The sequence below is a fragment of the Puma concolor genome, chromosome C2 (genome assembly GCF_028749965.1).
Source record: "Puma concolor isolate L17-30 chromosome C2, mPumCon1.1.hap2, whole genome shotgun sequence".
Taxonomy (NCBI): domain Eukaryota; kingdom Metazoa; phylum Chordata; class Mammalia; order Carnivora; family Felidae; genus Puma; species Puma concolor.
The window spans coordinates 156,607,391-156,630,019 of NC_141675.1; the positions used below are offsets into that span (position 1 = coordinate 156,607,391).

Below are 22,629 nucleotides of genomic sequence, written 5' to 3' on the forward strand. Positions count from 1 at the left end.
ACAGAAAAATACTGGACAGTTCGGTAAAAAAGACAGGTGCGTCTTCTTCAAAGTACGCTCCACCCCCCATCCTAGCAGAGTCACCAGGAACAGTGAGGAGTGAGATGGGCACCGATCGTGGGCGAGAATGATGGCGAAGGAAGGGCTGGGCTCACCTGGGATGAGCGTCCAGCGGTTCATATCCACCTGCTCGGGGGCCCGGTGGGGGCTCAGTGGGGAAGCACACTCACACAGGGCTCTGTGATTTCGGGACACGGCAAGGCTGGGCGAAGGACAAGAGTGGGGCACGAAACTTGATTCTGAGCCTCCTGGCAGCCAAGGCAAAACAGGCTGAATTGTACCAGCGTTTATGTTTGACTGAGAGGAGGCATACGCATTTGTCCAGAAAGACAGGACTTTGTCATGCTATTGGAAAGCATGCGTCCTATGAATCCTTATGTGAAGGGCTTGGGGGAACGTCAGACGCTTTTTAATTATTTTTTCTTTACTTCGGATTTTCAAAGATTTTTTTAAAAGCCTTCATGGCTTGTTTTTTTTTTTTTTAATTTTTTTTTTAACGTTTATTTATTTTTGAGACAGAGAGAGACAGAGCATGAACGGGGGAGGGGCAGAGAGAGAGGGAGACACAGAATCGGAAACAGGCTCCAGGCTCTGAGCCATCAGCCCAGAGCCCGACGCGGGGCTCGAACTCACGGACCGCGAGATCGTGACCTGAGCTGAAGTCGGATGCTTAACCGACTGAGCCACCCAGGCGTCCCTTCATGGCTTGTTTTTTTTATAGAACTCAAATTCTGATGTAAAAATTATGGTGACTAGACCAAGGGCCGTCTACTTTTTATAGAATTCCTATTTCCCAAAGAGAGACTGACTTCTGTTTGAGTATTAAAACAGGTCTTGGTTGTTATGTTAGAGTACTGCTCCTGAAGCGGGTCTTTCGACAGGGACACGTGAGGAGCCCCGGCCTGACTCGTGATTCTGGCTTCCCTCCGAGCCATAGCTTCCGAGCGATGAGCGATCCCGGCGGAGGTCCTTGGGCAGATGACCACAAGCGAGTGAATCAGAACGCTTGGGCCCTGTGAATCGGGGTCGAGATCACATTTATAAACATAGCACAGAAACAGCACACCCCGTGTGTGTTCATCTGCTCAGGCAGCCCGAACAGAGCACCACAGCCTGGGCGGCTTAAACGACAGAAACCCATTCGCTCCCAGTCCAGGAGACTGAAGTCCCCGATCCAGGCGTGGGCAGGGCTGGCTTCTCCTGAGGCCTTTCTCCTGGGTGTGCAGACGCCGTCCCCTCCTGTGTCCTCACCTGGTGGTCCCTCTGTGTGTGTCTGTGTCCTGATCTCTTCCCATAGGGACACCGGTCAGATGGGAGTAGGGCCACCCTCGCGGCCTCACTTTAAATCACCTCTTTAAAGACCCGATCTCCAAACACAGTCACATTCGGAGGTGCTGGGGGTTAGGGCTCCAAGAGATGAATTTGGGGAGGACACAGTTCATCCCCTGACGCACCATCGTGGCCACAATGCAAACCCTTGGGTTGCTTTTGTGTTGGTTCTTGTGAATAACGCTGCAATGAACATGGGGGGGGGGGGGGGCGGGTGCCGGTGTCTCCCAGAAAGTGTGGTTTCTTTGGTTTGAATACACGCCCAGAAGCGTGGGGTAGATCTATTTTTAACTCTTTGAGGCACCCGCATCCCGTCTCCGCCGTGGGCTCACCACACCCCCACCAGCAGCGCACGTCCGCATCGGCAATCGCGTTCTCTCTCGTTCTTCTGATAACTGGCCACGCTGACAGGCGTGAGCTCGTGTCTGCGTGTGGTTTTGATTTGCATTTCCTGACGGTCAGTGACACTGAGCATCTTGTCCTGTGTCTGTTGGCCGTGCGGACGTCTTCTTCGGAGATCCTCTGCCCACATTTTAACTGGATTGTGGGGGGCGTTTTTGCTGCCGAGTTGTAGACGTCCTCGCTACGCCTTGGATGTTGGCCCCTTCTCGGACACGTGACTTGCGAACATTTCCTCCCGTCCTGCGGGCTGATGGTTCCCCTTGCTGTGCAGAAGCGTTTTATCTTGGCCTGACGGAGTCCCACTGCTGGCTTTTCGCCTTTTCGTTGCTTCTCTGGTGTCGCCTCATCTTCCTCGTTCTCTTCTTCCACAGACTGCCCTCCCATCCGGGACTACATGACCCTCAACGTCACCAGCAGCAGCTTTCGGGTGTCTTGGCGTTTACATTCTCCCTGGCCCCGCACTTTCCACGTGCAGGTGTACAAGGGGGAGGAGCTCCTCCGGAGCGCCAGGACCGCAGGGAGGAGCCTGGAGGTGGCGGGGCTGGAGGCCGGAGAGCTCTACGGGGTGCGGACCGGCTACCAGGGCTGCGGGGCCAACGTCACCGCCACACTGGCCGTCAGAACCGGTAAGGGCACGCGTGCGCGCTCCGCCTGCTACCTGTGGTCTCCCCTCGCGCCCCTACGTCACATCTCGTCTGGGGGACTTGCTCTCCCACCTGCAGCGAGGAGGGTCCACGGGGAGCCCCGCGTTCAGGTTGGAAGGACTGAGAAGGCAGAGAGCGGGGCGGAAAGTGTAACACAGCAGAAAGGGTAGAGATTCGCACGCGCTGAGAGACTCCCGCGCACCGAGTTCTCGGGGCTGAGTCTGTGACTCCCCCAAACCGCAGCTCACGTCACCTGAAAGCCTCATGGCGCTGCCTCGCTTCCCCCGCGACGCACTCGGAAAGCTACCGTGGTACCCGCTACCTGGGTGCCGTGAAGGGGTTTTCTTGCACCTAAACCAACATGTTATACGTACGAGCTGGGGATTCAGTTCCAACAGGGCAGCTGGCGTGGCCCGGTGGGGGGGGGGGCTCTGCAGGTGGCCGACCTCGCCCCACCCCGTGACTTGATGTCCCCTGGCCCGGCCAGGCGGCCCCTGAGTGGGGCGGGCCCCGGTCACGTTGGTGGCGGGAGCCGTGTCCTAGGCCGGCCGTTGGCTGCAGACGTGGGTGATGGGGACGGTAAAACTCCCTGACACGGACACAGCTGCACGCAAGACGCAGCGGGGGCCTGTCCCGTGCGGGGCTTAGCCCAGTGACGGTGGCAATGGGCGAACGAGGGACGGAATGAGCAGGCCTCTGATGACATCGGCCTCCACCCTTTAAAGGCTCTATTGAGTTAGTTCGGCCGCGTCAGGAGCCACTGGGAGGTGGTGGGCATTCTCGCGGAGAATGCAGACTCCCCGGGCGCAGGTGGGCACTGACCTTCCAGGAGGCGGTGCGCCGTGGGCAGGGTCGAGGCTGACGTCACAGGGACACCTGTTTCCTCTGAAGATGGGCGAAGGTCCAGAGTGGCACGGCGCACAACGCGGGTGACATTTCTGGGGCCCTCGTGGTGTGTGCACGCAGCGGTGGTAAACGGCCCCTGCGAGCCGAGCCCGCTAGCTGGGGAGGGGAGAGGCTGCTAGGTCAGCGGACACGCGGCGACACAGCGGGCTCGGCCGTGGACCTCGGTTTTACGCTCAGGAAAGGAATAGCTGGGTGTCACCCAGTCCCACCTTACTCCCCCAGCTTTTCTTGTGTCTGAAGAACAGGTGCCTCCCTCGCAGGTGACCGCCCCTGCTGCTTGGCCTGGGGCAGAGTGTGCTTTTACGTGGGAATTTCGGGGCACAGACCCGGAAGGCCCCGGGCGGATGGGGCGCATTGGTCACGTTAGTGCTGGGGCCCCGGGTGGGTCCGGCGTGAGGACCTGGCTGGCTGGCTGTGTGCGTGTGATCGGGCTGGGAAAGTGGCAGCCATGGGGGGTGATGGATGACCGAGGGGCCTTCAGACCCTATGTGTGCCGGCTGAGAGCCGGTTCCCACGGCAGGGCACGCCTCTGCCCCTGTCCCGCCCGTCCCTGCCCTGCTGTAGAAGTGTGTGTGTGTGTGTGTGTGTGTGTGTGTGTCGGGCGGCTCCTGCCCCCCTCCAGCACAGAAGTAAACCATCCCCACATCACGTCCCCCAACGCGGCTCCCCGATCCAGCAGCTTCTCTCTCTCCTCCAACAAACGTCCCCTCAAAAGAAGAGGCTTCCTGGGAAGCGGTGCCAGCAAAGCACGTGACTTTTGATGGCCAGCGTCCGCTACTCTGTCCCCCGCTGTTGCAGATGCCCGGGTGTTCCAAGTCACCGTCAGGGTCCTCAACCGCAACGTGACGGGGGCCCTTCTCAACCGCAGCAGCACCGAGTTCCGGGACTTTTCTCGACAACTGCTCCACGAGGTAAAGCCAAAGTGCCAGCACGGTGCCCCATGGTGGGGGGAGGGGGTGTCTGAGCGAGCCTCCCGCGTGCACCTGCCCCCGCGCCGAGCCCCTTCTCTGCGACGGCGCCACAAGGGCGCGACCCCCCAGCCCAGATCCCGCGGTGATTACCCACAGGCTCCCCGCATGTGGGGCACTCAATCTAGATTTGGGGCCAAAGCGTCTCTGAAGACCGTGCTTTGATTCAGACGGGCTCTGTCACGTGATGGTGCAGCCGGACTTTCTGTGGAACCTTCCATCCGGGGGGCCGGGGCATCTGCCTCCCGCTCTGGGGCGCCTTCGCTCGAAAGGCCTGTAGCGGGGGTGCAGGTACCCATCCCTCTCCGTGGCTGACCGGAGCCATCAGCCCGCGGCCGGGGAGAGCCAGGCCAGCGGGGACCCGACTGGGGAGCGAAGCAACTTGCTGAACCGTCCAGAACCATGGATGGGCTGAGATTTGCCCTTTCCTGCAAAGCAATGACTTAGCCTGTTTCTGTCGGGAGGCGCCGGTCGAAGACGCGGGATTCACAGCGCAGCAGGCTTCCCTCTGGCCCACGAGTCCCACGGTGGTGACACGGAGGGGCCGGGGTGGGGGGGGGGGGGACACACACACACAGCGGTCTGCGTCTCAGCTGGGCGGCCCCGAGCTTCGGGAAACGGGATCTTGTAAGGGGCCGAAATCCGCCTAAACGTTGCTCCAGGGAGAGAGACACTATCTTTACGGGATCAGACATGAACAAGTCTGCCCTTTGCTCTGGAGGGACCGCTGTCTCCTCCTACGCCGTTCATCCTACAGACGTCTTGGAAAGAGACCCTGCAGCTGAAGGGCAGTTAGCGCTTTTGCTTGTAGGACGTGTAGACGTGGGACAGACAGAAGGAGGGTCACAGTCTCCTGCCTGGAAATCCTCTCGCGTGTGCAGGCACGGTGTTGGGGGGGCGCGGGGCAAGGCTGGTGTCTCCCTTGCTCGGCACGCTGGCCTCGGCACCTGGTTGCCTGTGTGTCTCCTGGTGGATGCAGCCAGCGAGGGGGGCAGCTCCAAATAGCCATGGGATCGTCCCTCCGGGGTCCCTCCCGTCAGTCAGTCTGTCCGTCCACTCCCAGGGTCTGTGTGTCACACACATTGCGGATGGGGCATCTCATGTTCCAGATGGGGACCCCGACTGCAGTGGTTTTCGCGGGCTCGCACAAGGCCGACGGGGCCCGGCCGGGCCCGGCTGTCCCTGGGGAGGCCCAGCTGGGGTGCAGGGCGCTGGGGTGCCTCGGCTTGCCCCAAGGGGCTGGTTTCTGGGCACCGCCTCTCGGTCGTGAAGGGGACACGTGGATTCTGTTCACCATCCGTCGGTCACCCGGGCCCCGATGAACGGTTTTCTAAGACGCTAACGGAGGCCTCTGCTCTATGTGAGCGCCTGTCGCCTCTTCTCGGCCAGGTTGAAAACTCCTTCCCGCCAGCCGTCTCCGACCTGCACAGGAGAGGGAAGCTGAGGACACAGATGGTCTCTCTCCAGGCTGGAAGCGTGGTGGCGACGCTCAGGCTGACCGTGCGGGACCCCGAGTTCCCAGTGGGGGTCTCCACGCTGGCCCCCATGCTCCCGCCTCTGCTGGCCAGCACCGTGTTCCAGATTGATCCGCGGGGGACGCTCGTGCAAGGTCAGTTCTCCTCCACGCCCGAGCCTGCCGCCGGGGCACCCCAAAGCCCTGGCCCTCTAAAAGGTGGATCGCGTACGTGAAATGTGAATCCTCATCCTGAGTGTCTCCGTGGGATGGGGGAGCCTACCGCGTCTCACATCTCCTTATTCCGGGTGGGACGGGGACCCCAGAGCCCCTGCAGCTCACTGCCACAGATGCCAGAACACAGGGTGGGTCTGGGCTGGAGGACCCTCGAGGGCAAGGGCACCGGGGGCTGACTGTGTGTCAGGGCCCAGCACCACTGCGGCCGGGCCACCTGCTAACGTAGGCGTCTATATCTATTTCATTGGCCCAAACGTAATGTAATGTCACTTCATGTTGCCTTGAGGCAGGAAGTCACAGATCAGGGCAGGGGAGAGACCTGGAGACAGAGGGGCAGGGTGGGGGGGAGGCAGGGAGGAGAGACAGAGGCAGAAATAGAGGTACAGATGAGAGAGGCAGACTGAGACACAGAAATACAGAAGCAGAGACATAGGCAGAGAGACAGACAGACAGAGACAGAGACATACAGACAGAAACATGAAGAGAGGCACAGAGAGACCGAGAGACAGACAGAGATATACAAAGACAGAGACATAGATAGAGACAGAGACATGAAGAGAGGCACAGAGAGACCGAGAGACAGAGACAGACAGAGATATACAGAGACAGAGACTTAGAGACAGAGACATGAAGAGAGACACAGAGAGACCGAGAGACAGAGACAGACAGAGACATACAGAGACAGAGACTTAGATGGAGACAGAGACATGAAGAGAGACACAGAGAGACAGAGACACAGAGACAGACAGAGATATCCAGAGACAGAGACTTAGATGGAGACAGAGACATGAAGAGAGACACAGAGAGACAGAGACAGACAGAGATATCCAGAGACAGAGACTTAGATGGAGACAGAGACATGAAGAGAGACACAGAGAGACAGAGACACAGAGACAGACAGAGATATACAGAGACAGAGACTTAGATGGAGACAGAGACATGAAGAGAGACACAGAGAGACAGAAATAGAAACAGAGACAGAGGGACAGAGATATACAGAGACAGAGACATAGAGACAGAGACATGAAGAGAGGCACAGAGAGACCAAGAGACAGAGACAGAGATATACAGAGACAGAGACAGAGACGTGAAGAGAGACACAGAGAGACGGAGAGACAGAGACAGAGATATACAGAGACAGAGACTTAGATGGAGACAGAGACATGAAGAGAGACACAGAGAGACAGAGACACAGAGACAGAGATATACAGAGACAGAGACTTAGGTAGAGACAGAGACATGAAGAGAGACACAGAGAGGCAGAGACACAGAGACAGAGATATACAGAGACAGAGACATAGATAGAGACAGAGACATGAAGAGAGACACAGAGAGACAGAAATAGAGACAGAGGGACAGAGATATACAGAGACAGAGACTCAGATGGAGACAGAGACATGAAGAGAGACACAGAGAGACAGAGACACAGAGACAGAGATATACAGAGACACTTAGAGACAGAGACATAAAGAGAGACACAGAGACACAGAGACAGAGATATCCAGAGACAGAGACTTAGATGGAGACAGAGACATGAAGAGAGACACAGAGAGACAGAGACACAGAGACAGACAGAGACAGAGAGGCGGAGAGAGCCAGCCGACATGTAAGGAAGGTCTGGCCGTTCGAGCCCAGGGACGAGGCTCCCTGCAGGGAGAGCGGCTCTAGGCTCAGCGTCCGGGAGCCTGTCAGGGGCTCCGTCTGCGGAACGGGCGTCCGAGAGCCAGCTCTGTCCTCTGCTCTGAGCTCGGTGGCATTCTGGTTTGCTGTTCCAACCGCCCCCCCCACCCAAGGATGCAGGGAAGGCCGTGGGACTGTCACATCTGAAGTCACACCTGGGAAGCACCCGCCTGCTCAGCCTGGGGTGGGCTCGTCACGCCCCCCTCAGGGACGGAGACGGCAGGTGTCCTCTGCACCCGGCGGGCCTCACCTGGGCTCCGGGGGCTCAGTGCAGGGAGGCACAGGGTGCCCTGCGGGTGGGTCCTCAGGGTGCACCCTGGGGACCCGTCTGAGACCAGAGCGGAGCCGTCTGCAGGCGGCCCAGCCAGCCCTCGGGCTACTTGCCAGCTCTGTCCCTGTGCGCCAGGCGTCAGGCTCTGCCAGCTCTCTGCCGGTGTGCTGAACGGTGGCCCCCAAAGACAGGTCCCCTGAGAACTTCAGACCTTGTCTGGGAGGAGGGTCTTTGCAGATCAAGTAAGGATCCGCCATCATCCCGGATCGGGGAGGCCCTAAATCGGAAGACACAGAAGAAGAGAGAACCAGAGACGCAGGGGGAAGGCCACGCAGAGGCAGAGGCTAGATCCAAGGAGCCCGCGGAGCCGCAGAAGCTGGAAGAACCAGGGAGGACCCTCCCCCAGAGCCCCGAGGGGCTGAGGCCCTGCCCCCCTCGATTCTGGACTTCGGCCTGGCCTCTCACAGTGACAGGGAATGAACTCTGTGGCCTCCGGCCAGCTGGAGCACCTCACAGAAGTGTTGTAGAGGAGGAAGAGGCACCCCCACTGCTAATATTCTAGGGTTCTCAGCAGGTCGTGTTATGTGTCCCGCCCTGCAGCCTTCCTGCCCGACAGCGGCTGTTTGCTTAACCCTGGACCCTGAGCGGTGGCTGTGGGGGGTCCCCCTTCCGCCCAGCCACGAGGAGGCCTCTGCTGTTTATCTGGGGGGGTGGGGGCTCCCGGCCCCATGGAGGCTCCTCCGACCCAGTGACCGCTGGCTTCACTCAGGAAAGCCTGCAGGCAGCCCCCACTCCGAGAGGTGGCCCCGCGGCCGGGGGACCGGGAAGGGTATTCATTCTCACTGCACACGACACCAGCAAGCTGACCCCAGCACAGCGAGCTCCTGTCCCCTCTGCTCACACAGAGACGCTTTTCTCGGTGCCCTCGGAGCGTTCCTGCGTGACTCGGGGGCTCTTGCCCGCCGTGAGTCAACGCGTCCCAACAACACGGTGGGGGGAGGTGGGGGGGGCTGGCAGGGTCAGGGCGCAGCCCCCGCAGGAGAGATGGGACCCGGCGGGACCTGGCAGCCTGTTCTTGGGTCTCTCTGACCCACTGCTGGGGGCCAGCTCAAGCGGGAGTCCCAGCTCGGAACAGGGGCTGTCCCCTCCTCTGGGAGGTGGGCCTCACCCTCTGCCCAGCTGCAAGGCCGGCCCCCGCCCCCCGCTCAGCCGGCTGGTCCAGAAAGTGCAGAGGCCACGGCAGCTCTCCCTATGGACCTGCCTCCTCCCTCTGAACTGCACAGCTGCCCGGCCTGGGGCTTTGCTACGGGACCAAACGAAGCTGCCCCAGCCTTGCTCCAGGCTCGCTTATGAGCTGCGCGCTGGGGAGGCCAGGTGACTCACCACGACTGAAGAGAGCCACCGGGTGCTCAGTGGTTGGAGCCTAGGTCTCAACCGGGACCTCTGCTCTCCGCCGGGCCCTGCTGCCTGGCCAGCCTGGGCTCCACCCCAGGCCTCCAGCTCCCCGTGAAACTCCGGGAGCTGCCTGCAGGCTGGGTGGGGGGGGGGGGGGTCGGGCGAGCTCCAGGAAGACCCGCGGGCCCGGCCACCGGGGCCCTGTCTGCTGAGGCGCCCCGGCCAGGGTGGAGGGGTAGCTGTTGCATCAGCTGACGAGCCCGCGGGTCTAGCCCGGATCGGGTGCTTCCGCTTTCGGCTCTAGAGAATCCCGTGCAGAAGGACCTCATGACCGGCCTCGACACGCACCCGCCTTACCGCCCGGGTCACCCCTGGCAGGTACCCCGGCACCTTCCTCCTCAAGAGACAACTCTGCTCAGAGCCACCTGCTCCCCTGGGGCCGGGAGGGACAGGCAGGGATCTGAGGGCTGGGTTCTGGGGCGTGGGAAACCTGTCCCCCTCCTTCCCCCGACCCCCCCCCCCCCCGCCCAGCCTGGAATACAGCTTGAGATGTTTATTGCTTGAGGTTTACCATGAGTATCACATATAAGCGCTTTATCCTCAGTCACATGTCAAATGCATGAGACGAGGAGGTGTTTCCTTAGAGCAAGTTTGAGTGGGGGTAGCAGGCCTGGGGGTGGGGGAGGGACGACCGGAAGAGGAGGTCAGAGAGAACGGGGAGGGAAGGGAATGTGGTCCCCACGAGCCTTGTTTCACAGTCTGGCCGATGCTGGTCCTGGAAAGTGCCGGGCTGTGTTGGGCGTGGTGGGCGGGCAAGCACGGGGGGACCCCGGGGGGGTGGGGGGGGGGCTGACACACTTACCTAGGACTCTTCCTTGCTCAGCTCAGAAGCTGAGGTGACATGGTGTCTTTGGGATTCTTAGAGTGGTTTCCCAGACTGGGGAGGCGCGTTCCAAGGCCGCGTCACCGAAAGTTCAGGTCGCACTTAGCCGGACTCCTCCTGGCTCGCTCGGTTCTCTTTGTTAAAGTACTAAAACATTAGGCGATGTTGGTGCATCAGAGAGAAGGCAAGGCGCCCTGCTTTTTGGGGTCTGGCGACAAAGAATGCACGAGAGAGGAATATAGCCACACCGGTGGGTGCCAACTCAGCCCCGCCAGCCGTGAAGGTCGGAGCAAGCAGATGCTCAGCCTGCGGTCTTGGTTCAGGGACAGGCTTCTGGGGAGGGATCTGTGGACCGCCTGCCTCTGGGGCCGCCGGATGCCCAGGGCACTTCCCCTCCCCCGGTGGGCTGCAGACATGGTTGAGAAGATCCCTGTTCTGTTTCCTAAGTGCCCGCGGGCCACTTCTCACGGGCTCTGTCCTGTTCCTCTCCCGCCCGGCAGATTGGGACGAGTGTGCAGACAGCCGGGGGCACGACTGCTCACCCGCTGCCCAGTGCATCAACGTCGAGGGCTCCTACACCTGTCGGTGCCGGACGGCCAGGGACGCCAACCCCTCCCGCGCGGGCCGGGCCTGTGAGGGTGCGCCCCACCCCCTCCCCCAGCATTTCTGGGCCACACCCTCGCCCCCGGGGACCTGATATCCCACGTCCTTTCTAACATCCGCTGGCCTCTGTCCCGCATTCTTTCCTTAGTCATGTCCCGTCCAGCAGGCTGATGTCAGTGACCAGCACCAAGCCCCACCCTGAGCACAGATCCAGAGAAATTGCCCCCTTTTCCCAAAGGCCCCCTGGGTGCGGGAACCAAGCCCTGCACTTAGGTCCTGGCTGTGCAGCCACCAGGTGGAGCCCCCCTCCTGGTGTCTCAGAGCCTCATTTATCAGATGGAGAGGCCCTGTCTCACCCTATGAAAGCACGCGGGAGGCCGTGGACACGGGCCCCCCTAAATACTCATAATGCCATAATCCCCAACGAGACTGCCTGTGTCCCCACTTGGGGCCCGCCTGGGAGGCTCTCGCTTGTGGGTGGCATCTGGTGGGTTTTCTTTAGGTGTTTTAGGACCAGACGTCTCCTCTCAGAGTGGATGTGTCTCAGCAGGTGACGTGGTGAGCCCCACAGGAGGGGTGCTGGCTCCAGCAACAGGTGTTACAGCCCCAGCTCTCAGCACAGAGACAGCAGCCCTTGGCCCAGAGACGTCTGCCTTGTGGCCCAGCCCTGGGCACCCGGGGGGCACCCCTGCAGCAAATCAGGCCCAGACCCCGGGGCCCCCACCCAGGAGAGGGGGCAGCGGCCCGGTCGGGAAGGACAAGAACAGCACGAGGCAAGGCCTGGAGGAGGGAGCACCCGGCAGGGCCCCAGGCCTGGTGACAGGCCAGTGGACAGCCAGCACGGCTCCTGGGACAACCCACAGCTCCCCTTCTGGGCCCACGAATGGCTCGCTGAGCACCCCTGGGTGGTTATCAAGAGACTCGAGCACGGAGCGGCCCCTCTGGCCCAGTCCTACCGAGGGCCCCACAGACCACATCATCTGGCACGCCAGCCTCCCCACCGGGGACACAGCACCAGCAGCTCTGGACCCCACAAGGCCACAGAACTTGGTCCCCGGACCCTCCGGCTCCCCGGACCCTCCCTCGGCCCCCACCCCTGAGTCTCTGAAGCTTCCGGCCTGTGGTGAGTGCCTGGGATCGTATGTCCTGGGGACACGTGGCCTGAGGCCTGAACACACTGGGAAAGAGTTGAGCTCCAGTTGGCAAAGCCTCATGCAGACGTTGAGTCAAAGTCCTGTGAGAAATACCCAGGTAGATTGCTTGTGGTAGGCAGGGCTGGGCCAAGTGGGGTACCGCGCAGCCCGGTCCCCGGTGGCAGCTTCTGGGCTTGTTAGGACAGCAACCTTTCTCCAGAGTTCTCTCCTCCCTGTTCCCAAGCCTTCCTGTCTCACCCAAGGCTGGAGCAGGAAGTCGAGCCCTGGGGCGGGGGGTGGGGACCCTGTACCACGTGCTCTGCCTGCAGGAGGGGACTTTGTAGGACTTCCCTGGGCTGGCGTCCCCCCCTTAGGAGGCCCTCTTGTGTCCCCAGGCCATGTGCTTGATTTTAGCGTTTGGTGAGGCTTCTCCTGTCCTGTCTCCTTGGAACACCGGATTGATTTTAATCTTCTCCGTGTTTCCATCCACTTCCCAGTTCCCGTCCCCATCGAGAGGGTCACGGTGTCCAACGTGACCAGCACCAGCTTTCACGTGGCGTGGGCGGCGGATCTCACCCCACACCCCACCTTCCAGCTCACCCTGACCTCCCCGCGGAACCCCGCGGTGCACCTGGAGACCCGGGACGCAAGCCTGACGCTGTCGGGCCTGGAGCCTGGCGTCCTGCACCTGGTGGAGATAGCGGCCAAAGCTTGCGGGAACGGAAGTGCCAGGGCCCGCCTGAAAGTCAGGACAGGTGGGTGATGGGTTTCAGAAGCGCTTGTCCCCACTTGTTCTTAAAGGGAGGGGAAAAGTACGAGAATGGCTTTTAGTGGGTTGGGGTCCGACAGAGCTGGATGCCTTGGGGAGCGGCTGGGTCTCTGCCCTCTTATCAGCCTGGCTCAGCTCGCACGGGGCTGGCTGTCAAAAGTCAGCGGGGAGGCGGCGTCCTCGCGCGTCCGCGGCAGGAAAATGCACACGCGGCGCTGCTGGACTGAGCGTTGTGCACTCGCTCTGATGTCCCCGCTCTCAGAGGGCCTGCACTCGGCTTCCGGGGAGGACAGGTGGACGTGGGACGTCAGACCGTCGGACAGCTCGTCTGTCGGCCCTGGTGCTTGTGACAGTTACGTGTTCAGATCCATCTTGTGTTTCCTCCTTCCTACCGGATGTTTTCCCGAAAGTCTAACTTGCCCGAACAGCCGAGGGCCGGCCTGACATTGCAGATGGGTCCCCAGATCTTGGGCAGCTGTCCAAGAGCAGATGGCCGTGTTCCCCGAGGTGGGGTGCACAGCCCTTGGGGGTGTCAGAGCTTCTGTCTGCATACTTTGAAGTACCGATTAACCAAAGACCAGGGGGTGAGAGGGGAGACGGTGTGCGGGGATGCCCTCAGGCAGGCTCGTGGCGAGAAGGGGTAGTCGGTGCCTCTGAGAGCCAGTGCGGGGCTTTCCGCGTCAACATGGCCTCTGCAGGTCTCACCTGCTGGCAGGAGAGGCCACCCGTGGGCGTGTGACCCATGCTGGGGGTGGGTCCACGTCCCTTCTCACCCGTATGCTCATCCGTCCTGCTCCCCGGGCTTTTCCACCAGGCTGCATTCTCCAGCTGTTGTGTCTGGACCGGTGGCCCTCAGGCACAGCGACGGGAGTGATCCCCAGGGCGTGGTTTTGGGGGTCATCCAGCAGTATGTCCTGGGATGGCTTTGGGGTTTGTGGGGGCAGAGGAACCTTGGCCTTTCCCTCCACTGCCCGGAAGGCTGGGCACGGAGCAAGAACCCCACAGACATCTGGTGGAGGACTGAACGACGGGGCTGCTGGTCCAGGCAATATTCTTGGACCACATTCTCGTCCCACAGCCTCCACTCCAGAGGCCCCGCGTGGAGGGAACAGACTCAGATGGAAAAGACCAGTGCAAAAGCAGGGGCTGCCCTTAACGTGCGGAGAAACAGTGCTCTAGGGGAGGAAGGAGAGGGTCAGGACCTCTGGCCCTCTGTCCTGAGTTGTGGGCGCTGAGCAGAGGCGGGGCGAGGCCACCCTCTGTCCTGGCTTCTCCGGGATGCCCAGTTGTGCACCTGTGGCCCCGGAATGAATAGGGACTTCTTGCACTCTCAAAGTAGTGCCTACCGTTGAATCACCTCGACACCTGTGCACAGAGAGAGAAGAGAGTGTCAGGGGCTGGCCTGGTTCTGCAGCCTCCGGAAGCTTCTCTCTCTGTGCCCAGGCTGTGTGCCGGCACCCTCTGGGGTGGGCTGGGCTGTGACTGTGCACGCAGGGCACTGATATTCTTTCGGCCGACATGACAGTGCCATTATCAGGACGCGTCACCTAATACATCACCTAACGCGTTTACCGTTACCTACTGCGTTACCGCTCCAGACGTGTTTATTCTCTGTCCCGCAGCGGCCCAGAAGCTCAGAGGGAAAGTCAGAATAGCCAACGTCAGGTACGTGGAGCCCTTCCGGAACGCAAGCAGCAGGGAGTATCAGGACTTCCTAGAGCTGTTCTTCAGGGTGGTAAGTTGGCAAAGCCAGTCTCTGTTTCCTTTTGGGATGTGCGGGAGGGAGGGGGGCAGAATCTCAGTCCCGGTCGAGCAGGACTTGGTGCTTGCAGGGGCCTGGGACCCTCATTTCTGAAGGAAGCTGGGCGTCTGGCTCCAGAGTGGTGCCTGGCGTCCCCGGGGTCTATCATTAGATGCTGAGTAGCTGCCTCTGCTGCCTCCTTGCTTCAGAAAGAGAGAGACAGAGAGAGAGAGAGAGAGAGCAAGCACACGAGCATAGGGAAGGGGCAGAGAGAGAGAATCCCAAGCGGGGCGCAATCCCACGACCCCGGGATCATGACCCTAGCCGAAATCAAGAGTCGGACACCAAGTGAGCCACTCAGGCGCCCCACAAAGAAAATTTTAAAAAATTGAGATCTATTTCACAGATCCTAAAATGCACACTTTAAAAGTGCTTAGCGTGGGAGCAAGTGACCTACAGCGTAGGGTGTAGATTCAGAAGTGATATTCCCTCGGGGCGCCTGGGTGGCTCAGTCGGTTAAAGTGTCTGACTTCGGCTCACGTCACGATCTCACGGTCTGTGGGTTCGAGCCCCGCGTCGGGCTCTGTGCTGCCAGCTCGGAGCCTGGAGCCTGCTTCGGATTCTGTGTCTCCCTCTCTCTCTGCTCCTCCCCTGCTCGTGCTCTGTCTCTCAAAAATAAATAAATGTTAAAAATTAAAAAAAAAAATGGGGCGCCTGGGTGGCGCAGTCGGTTAAGTGTCCGACTTCAGCCAGGTCACGATCTCGCGGTCTGTGAGTTCGAGCCCCGCATCAGGCTCTGGGCTGATGGCTCAGAGCCTGGAGCCTGTTTCCGATTCTGTGTCTCTGTCTCTCTCTGCCCCTCCCCCATTCATGCTCTGTCTCTCTCTGTCCCCAAAATAAATAAACGTTGAAAAAAATTAAAAAAAAAAAATTAAAAAAAAAAGTGCCTAGTGCAATGGTTTAGATTTTATTTGTGAAATTGTACCACCGTCACCGCTGTCTAATTCCGGAACATTTCCATCACCCCCAAAAGACGCCCCTCTCCCATTCTCGGTGACTCTCCACACCCCCCACCCCTGCAACCACTAATGTGCTCTCCGTCCCTGTGGGTTTGCCTGCCATGGGCATCTCACGTGCGCGGAATCATGCGATACGTGACCTTTTGTGTCTGGATCATCTCCCTGAGCGCGTCTTCAGGGATCGACAGTGGCTCACCGCTCTTTATGGCCGGATAACGCTCCACTGAACGCAGAGGCCACGTTTCAGTCTCTGATGCACACTGGGTTGGGTTCACTCTCTGGCTGAAGTGACTCCTGCTCTGCTATTATGTTTCCTGATCTTTCTGAGGCTTCCCCTGTCGTCCCACTGACATCCCTAGAGACGGCGTATTGTTACAGTTTAGTCTGGGTGGCCGTCTCCGTGTTCTCTCTGCTGGCGCTTAGATGCCCCTTTGAGGAGAAGAGAAGGTGCTTGTCATGGTCTCACCGTCTTGCTTACACCTCATCCATTTCAGCTTTTCCTGACTCTGGGGTTTGCAGAGCGGCACCACCTCCAGGCCGAGCGTGCTAACGTGCTAGCCCGCTGGCTCGTTAACTGATTCTGCTCTCCCCTCACAGCATCGCTGGCCTGGAAAATGGGTCTCCTGCCTCCGAGAAGTGTCCCACTGGGACTCCTTGGGGCCTGGGGTTCTGCCTTATTTATCCTGGGGTCCCCAGCTCTCGGCCCAGTGCGTGGACTCGAGAGTTGTTGATGGCTCCATTCACCCTCTTCTATAGGTTCTGTGATTGTGACACACGACACTAAGCCACAGCCCTGACCGCTAGTCCTCAGGGCTCCGGTGGTCCCTTGAGGCAGCCCCGTTTCCACTCACGTGTCTGGAGTAACCTTTCCTCTTCAAACCATTCCTCGCCTATTTCTGGGGACCGTTGTTGGTTTGTCTAGAATTTCAGGATAGCCAGTAATGGTGCGACTTATCACCTACGTAGGACTTTCGGACCAACTTTGGGAGGTCGTGGGTTAACACGACGCCTCGTGCCTTGTCACTTCTTAGCAAGGGGGCCTGGAGCTTTGCTTTGAGACTGGTCGGAAATGCAACCCAAAGTGACTTTAAGCCAAGCTTGTGACTGATCCCTCTCTGGACATCCCAGACAGAAAGAGAGAGAGAGAGAGAGAGTCAGTCATTCCAGTGGTTATGATGGTGCCCACGTGACAGCAGGGTGCCAGCACGTTTGTTCACATTGGCTGTCCCCCGCTGGGAAGTGAACCCACGAGCCTGTGCCTTGGGCCACCACACCCGGCAGGCTCTGGATGAGGTCAAACCCTGGAAGTGTACTTTTCCAGAAGGCTGGCGTTCTATGGACGTCATGAGGCGGTGTGCATCTCTGGGTGTTTGGACTGTGAGGGGCTAGGACAGAACACCACAGCCTGAGGCATCGTGGCAGCATCAGCAGTAAAAGGATTGTTCTAGAAAACACAGTGAGAGAGACGCCCCCCCGCCCTCCCACGACCACTTGTCTGGCCTGCGCCTTCCATGGCTCTGAGCCGAGGAGAGCAGGTTCTAAATGCCGTCGTGAGCCCCCCATGAGTGGCGTGCCCCCCGGGGTGGGGCTTGTGCGTCTGGTCCACACTGGCCAGCAGACGCGCTCTGGGGGAGCGGGGCTCTTCTTGGGGCTCAGGACCCACAGGCACTGGTGCTGGACCTGGGACACAGCTCGCTACACCAGACTGGGCCCAGAACTGACCTTTGGCTTGGACCAGTCTGCTGCTGGCCAGAATCCCAGGAGGTGCCCTCCCCCCCACCCCGGGGACAGGCACCCGCTTCCTCCTGGCGGGTGGCCCCTTACCTGTGCGGTTTCTCTAAAGGTGCGGGGTTCCTTGCCGGCCGCCATGCTTCAGCACGTGGACGCCGGTGGGGTCCAGATGGAGGTGACCCGCGTCGCCAACGGCAGCATCGTGGTAGAGTTTAACCTGCTGATCATCGCAGACGTGGATGTCCGTGAGGTGTCTGCTGCGTTCCTCGTCGCCCTCCGGAACGCCTCTCTGCTGGAGGTGGTCGGCGAGGACACTTTCATACAAGGTAGGTGGAGGCCGGGCCCCCCCGGTTACTCACCGTGTTCCGGAAGCGAGGAGGGGAGAGCCCAGCACGTGGGTCTCTTCGGGGTCCCCCTGCAGGAGATGCCAGTGTGGAACACACAGGCCCCTCGTCTGTCTTATGGCTACTGTGCTATTTCTGGAGGTTTAAGGGCTCCAAACATCCTCGGGTGAAGCCGTGCGTGCAGCTGTCCGGAGACGTTGCTCCCTTCCTGGGCTGCGTCCCCCCCAGGCCTCCTGGGCCACCCACATCACTGGGCCGGGGGCAGACGCGTCCCTGTCTGCAGCCACACTTCCTCCCAAGAACAGTTTCCAAGGAGATCCTGGTAAAAATAAATGCAAAGGAAAACAGGGAGAAAAGGCAATTTAGATTCTCTTCTCTAAATCGTATTAGTGGGCTTGAGCCGTCGTAACCAAACGCGGAGATGGAGAACCTTAAACACAGAAGTGTATGTTCTCACAGTTCTGGAGGCTGGATGTCCGGGGTAGATTTCCGGGGGGAGGGGGGCTCTCCCTGACATGGGGACAGCCACCTTCTGCCTCCGCCCTCCCGTGGCCTTTCCCTTACACCTGCAGAGGGGGTGCCTGGCCCCTCTTCTTACAGGAACAGCAGTGCCATTGGACTGGCCTCTGTAATGGCCTCACTTGGCCTCAGTTACCTCCTAAACACCCCACTTGCAAATACGGTCACATTAGGGGTTGGGGCTCCCGTGTACGCATTTCGGGGACGCAATTCCGTTCGTGGTGCACAGCGTACGTGAAAATAAACAACAAAAACTTACATGTACAAAAACAACCAGAGAGAATATGAATATTTTTCTGGTTTTGGGAATAAGAAGGGTTTTCTAAGTTTCAAAACAGAAGGCAAACCAAGCCCCCCAGGGGGAAAGGCTCACAGGGGCGACTCCATAAAAATGTAAATGTTTTATACCAAACCAAATAAAGGCACCCCTGTGAAGACAACAACAGACCCAAACAGGGTTTGAGTAGTTTGACGAAGGATTACATCCCAAAGCGAGAGACACCGTGCGTCGGTTGATAAGAAAGTGCTTAGGACCTGCACTTGACTTTATTGTGAAGACAAACACACCCCAGACCTGAACAACGTGTGACACAAGAGTTGCAAATGAGCCACAAAGAGCGATAATCACGGATGTTCCCACCGCCGCGGGCTGCTCTTGTCCGAGCGGGAGCGGTGGTGTTTTAACCAGAAATACCTAACACTGACCCCAGCAGCACCAAGCGGGTGCGGGCCTCGCGGGCGGGGACAGGATTTGCTCACACCTCCCGGAGATCAATTTGACCGTATTCATCAAGAGTTTTAAAGCTGTCCACCTGCTCTGGTTTTGGAAGGTCACTCACAGGACTTCACCCGACAGACATAGACCTCAGTTCGGACCACAGTTTGGGTGAAGAAATCCACCTTCAGTGTCACTTTAAAAGGAGGGGGCGCCTGGGTGGCTCAGTCCCTTAAGTGTCCGACTTCGGCTCAGGTCATGATCCCGCGGTCCGTGGGTTCGAGCCCCGCGTCGGCCCCTGCGCGGACAGCTCGGAGCCTGGAGCCCGCTTCAGATTCTGTGTTTCCCTCTCTCTCTGCCCCTCCCCTGCTCCCATCTCTGTCTCAAAAATAAACGTTTAAAAAAAAAGAAAAGGCTGGGGGTGCCTGGGTGGCTCCTTCGGCTAAGCGCTGCAGAACCTGCTTGGGATCCTCTCTCTCCCTCTCTCTCCCCCCCCTCCTGCCTGCTCGGGCACTCTCTCTCGAAATAAAAAAGTAAACTTAAAAAAAGAAAAGGAAAAGATTGGAAGTGGTCGACAGCCCCGTAACAGGGGAGATATTAAGTGTCTCATGGCACACCCACGCCATGGACTTTGATGCGGTCATTAAAAGCGAGGCGTGTTGAGACAGAAAACATTCCTGAAATAAGGGTTGGGGAAGGAAGCGGGACTCCCACATAGATGTAAAGCACTGCCCGAGCTGCGTCGCAGTCTGTGTTTTAAAGGGCCCGAGGAGGGGCGCCTGGGTGGCGCAGTCGGTTAAGCGTCCGACTTCAGCCAGGTCACGATCTCGCGAGGTCTCGCGTGATCTCGCGTGAGTTCGAGCCCCGCGTCGGGCTCTGGGCTGATGGCTCGGAGCCTGGAGCCTGCTTCCGATTCTGTGTCTCCCTCTCTCTCTGCCCCTCCCCCGTTCATGCTCTGTCTCTCTCTGTCAAAAATAAATAAACGTTGAAAAAAAAAATTAAAAAAAAAAAAAGAAAGGGCCCAGGGACACAGGTCACCGTGAGAACTCTGTTGTATGTGGGAGGTGGCCTTAGGTGCGGATTGTACCCATTTTCTGCAGTAAACCCGTGTCGCTGTGAACAAACTGAGTGACAGAGACTAGAGACCAGAGCGAGCCAGTGGGCTGAGTGCCTTCCCCGGGGATGGCTCGCTGTGGGCGCGCCTGGGCCCGAGACGAGGGGCCGGGGGCCTGTGGTCCTGTCTCTGCGGCCCCTCTCAGCCCCGGGACCAGGACCCTTCCTTCTGGAGCAGCCCCAGCAGACGTCCTGACACCAGCTCGTGTCCCCATCCTGGCTGAGAAGTGGGTGCCGCCCTGTCCCCCGGGCCCCCCAGAACCGTCCACCTACGGTGTCACTCAGTGATTTTCAGCTCTGCTGGCCGAGACGCACGTCCCCCCACAAGGCGTGTGTAACAGCGGGCACAGAAGCGCCCCTCACCCGCGGCCCTCGAGCCCCGTGACAGTGTCTGTCTTGCTTCTGATGTCGCGCAGATTACGACGAATGTGACAGCCAGGAGCACGACTGTGAGCCGGGCGCGTCCTGCCACAACACCCTGGGCTCCTACACCTGCAGCTGCCCGGGAGGAGCCCCCCGCTTCCCTGTGGAATTTTCGGGAAGATCCTGTGACGGTGAGAGTCTCACAATCCCTTCTCCTGAGATACTGTCGGGTAATCTGTTCTTTGAAGGACTTTCGTCGGCAAAGCGTCTCTTTTCCCAACGAGGTCGGCAGGTTTTTCCGTCCTGGACGAGCTTTCTAACGTGTGCGTCTGTGTGCACACGTGTGTATGTGCACACGTATGTGTCCCTTCCCACTCTCCATGCGTCTCCAGCCTTGCATCTCCCAAGTGCCCGTGATGGGAAAATCCGTTCATTACAGTGAGGCCCGCCACGTTCTCTCGGGTTCTAAAAGACGACCACACAGAGCACGCAGCCCGTGTGATAAGCAGCACGGGAGAAGTGCCTCTCCTGGGGCCCTCCTCCCCCCACTACTTTTCCCGTTAAATGGGGCCTCAGGAGATTCAGCGCTGACGCTGAGGTGACCCCTGCCAGCCAGGGATCCGTGGTCAACTGGTGCAAGACAGACGTTTATGCGAGTAAACACTTGTCACCGGAGACAGGATGTGCTCTGTTGGAGGTAGAAGCAGGGGGCTCACAGGGACTGAGTTCCTGTAGCCCACGAGTGCAGTCAGGGAGGGCTTCCCGGAAGAGGTGTCTTGGAGCCAGTCTGAAAGGACAGCAGCACAGCACCGGGCAGCGAGGGCTGCAGTGGGGCGGGGTTAGGGTTAGGGTTAGCTGTGGTGCGGGCCCCTGCAGGGAGGTGGTGGGAGAGGGCGGGACGCCAGCTGCCAAGAGGCGGGTGAGGCCGGTCGAGAAGGCATGAACGCCACGAGCCGGGGTTTGGGCTGCATGTTGGAGATGAGGGACCTCGGTGAGGGGGCAGAGCAGTGGGTGAGCCCCACCTCGGGATAAGAGAAGGCAGGTGCCAGGGTGGCGGGCCCGGGAGGGAGCCCCCGGACAACCCTGAATATCTTTACAAACATCCAGCACGCAGCAGGGGCCTGTGTGGGGCTGCGGCCGGGACGCGGGGTCCACGTGTCCGCTGCCGTCCCTGTCTGTCCCTCCGTGCGGGCCTCACGGGCCAGGGGTCGGTGGCTGTCCCTGAACACAGAGCCACCTTGGTTCCACCTCCTTGTGCCTTGCAGGTGACTCTCCCGGAAACACAACCCAGCCTCCCGGCCCCCCTCTGGCCACTGGCCCTGAGCAGGCCCCCACTCCGACGGGAACCGTGGCTGCCATGGCACCAGGTGCCGGCCCGGGTCCCCGGGGCCTGCCCCCACGACTGAACCTGACCGAAGCGGTCAGGGTGCTCTGCGACATTGAGAAGGTGGCCATCGCCGTCCAGAGGCGCTTCCTGCAGCAGGAGTCTATCCCCGAGTCCTCCCTGTACCTGGGACACCCGTCCTGTAACGTGAGCGACCACAACAGCACGCACGTGCTCCTGGTGGCCGGGTGGAGCGAGTGCGGGACCGTCGTGCAAAGTGTAAGGGCTGGGCGGCCAGGGTGGGGCGGGGGGCTGCGTGTGGGGGCCGGGGCAGCGAGCGTTAGCACCATATGGGGGAGGGACCAGGGAAGGCCTGTGCACCCCAAGGTCTCTGACTCTAAGCAGGGGGACCCAACAAAGGGGACAGGGCAAGTCTTCACCAGGGACCAGACTGTGCCCTGGAATCAGGAGGGAGTTTTGGGCTCTCGCCTTGTGAGATTCTGGTGCAAAGGGCCTGGGGTGGGCTTCAGGGTTTGAAGGACGCTCCCAGTGATGCTGAAGCATAGCAGATGGAGAGCCGGTGGGAGATGGAAAAGGCAGGAAAGCTACGTGTGTTAACGTCAGTGTCCAGGTGTGCCAGTGCGTGAGAACACGTGTGTGTGTGTAGGTGTGATTGTGAATGTGTGTATGTGCGTGTGTGCGTGAGTGTGCACACCGGGCAGGTGGCCTGGTGTGATCAGGACGACCCGGCCAGAGGGACTGTGGTCCTACCGGGATTCGTCTTTACCAGCTGGAAGCCACTCTGGGCCCATGTGAGCCTCTCTGGTCTGCTGCACCACCCCCCCCCCCCCCCCCCAGTTTAACCAATGGGACTGGGAGGCTCGGCAAGGTCAATGCGGGGGTCAAGGTCAAGGTTGCCCTGCCTCCGGGGACCAGCCCTACAGCGTCCGTGATTCTGCCTTTCCAGGGGCCTTCAGGGGTACAAGGAAGGCAGAGGCCCTCAGATGCTTCTGGCTGGAGCCTGGGC

General features: G+C 59.8%; 1 protein-coding gene across 1 annotated transcript in view; it reads left to right on the forward strand.

The window, feature by feature from the left end:
- Positions 1 to 22,629, forward strand: part of UMODL1 (uromodulin like 1) — a 67,210-nt gene that overhangs the window by 26,882 nt on the left and 17,699 nt on the right. Inside the window, exons 6-15 of the mRNA XM_086676033.1 lie at positions 2,163 to 2,417; positions 4,140 to 4,252; positions 5,699 to 5,918; positions 10,729 to 10,866; positions 11,382 to 11,954; positions 12,462 to 12,719; positions 14,356 to 14,468; positions 17,337 to 17,550; positions 20,332 to 20,469; positions 21,544 to 21,881. Coding sequence (XP_086532159.1) covers positions 2,163 to 2,417; positions 4,140 to 4,252; positions 5,699 to 5,918; positions 10,729 to 10,866; positions 11,382 to 11,954; positions 12,462 to 12,719; positions 14,356 to 14,468; positions 17,337 to 17,550; positions 20,332 to 20,469; positions 21,544 to 21,881 — 2,360 coding nt within the window. The remainder of the gene's footprint in view (positions 1 to 2,162; positions 2,418 to 4,139; positions 4,253 to 5,698; positions 5,919 to 10,728; positions 10,867 to 11,381; positions 11,955 to 12,461; positions 12,720 to 14,355; positions 14,469 to 17,336; positions 17,551 to 20,331; positions 20,470 to 21,543; positions 21,882 to 22,629) is intronic.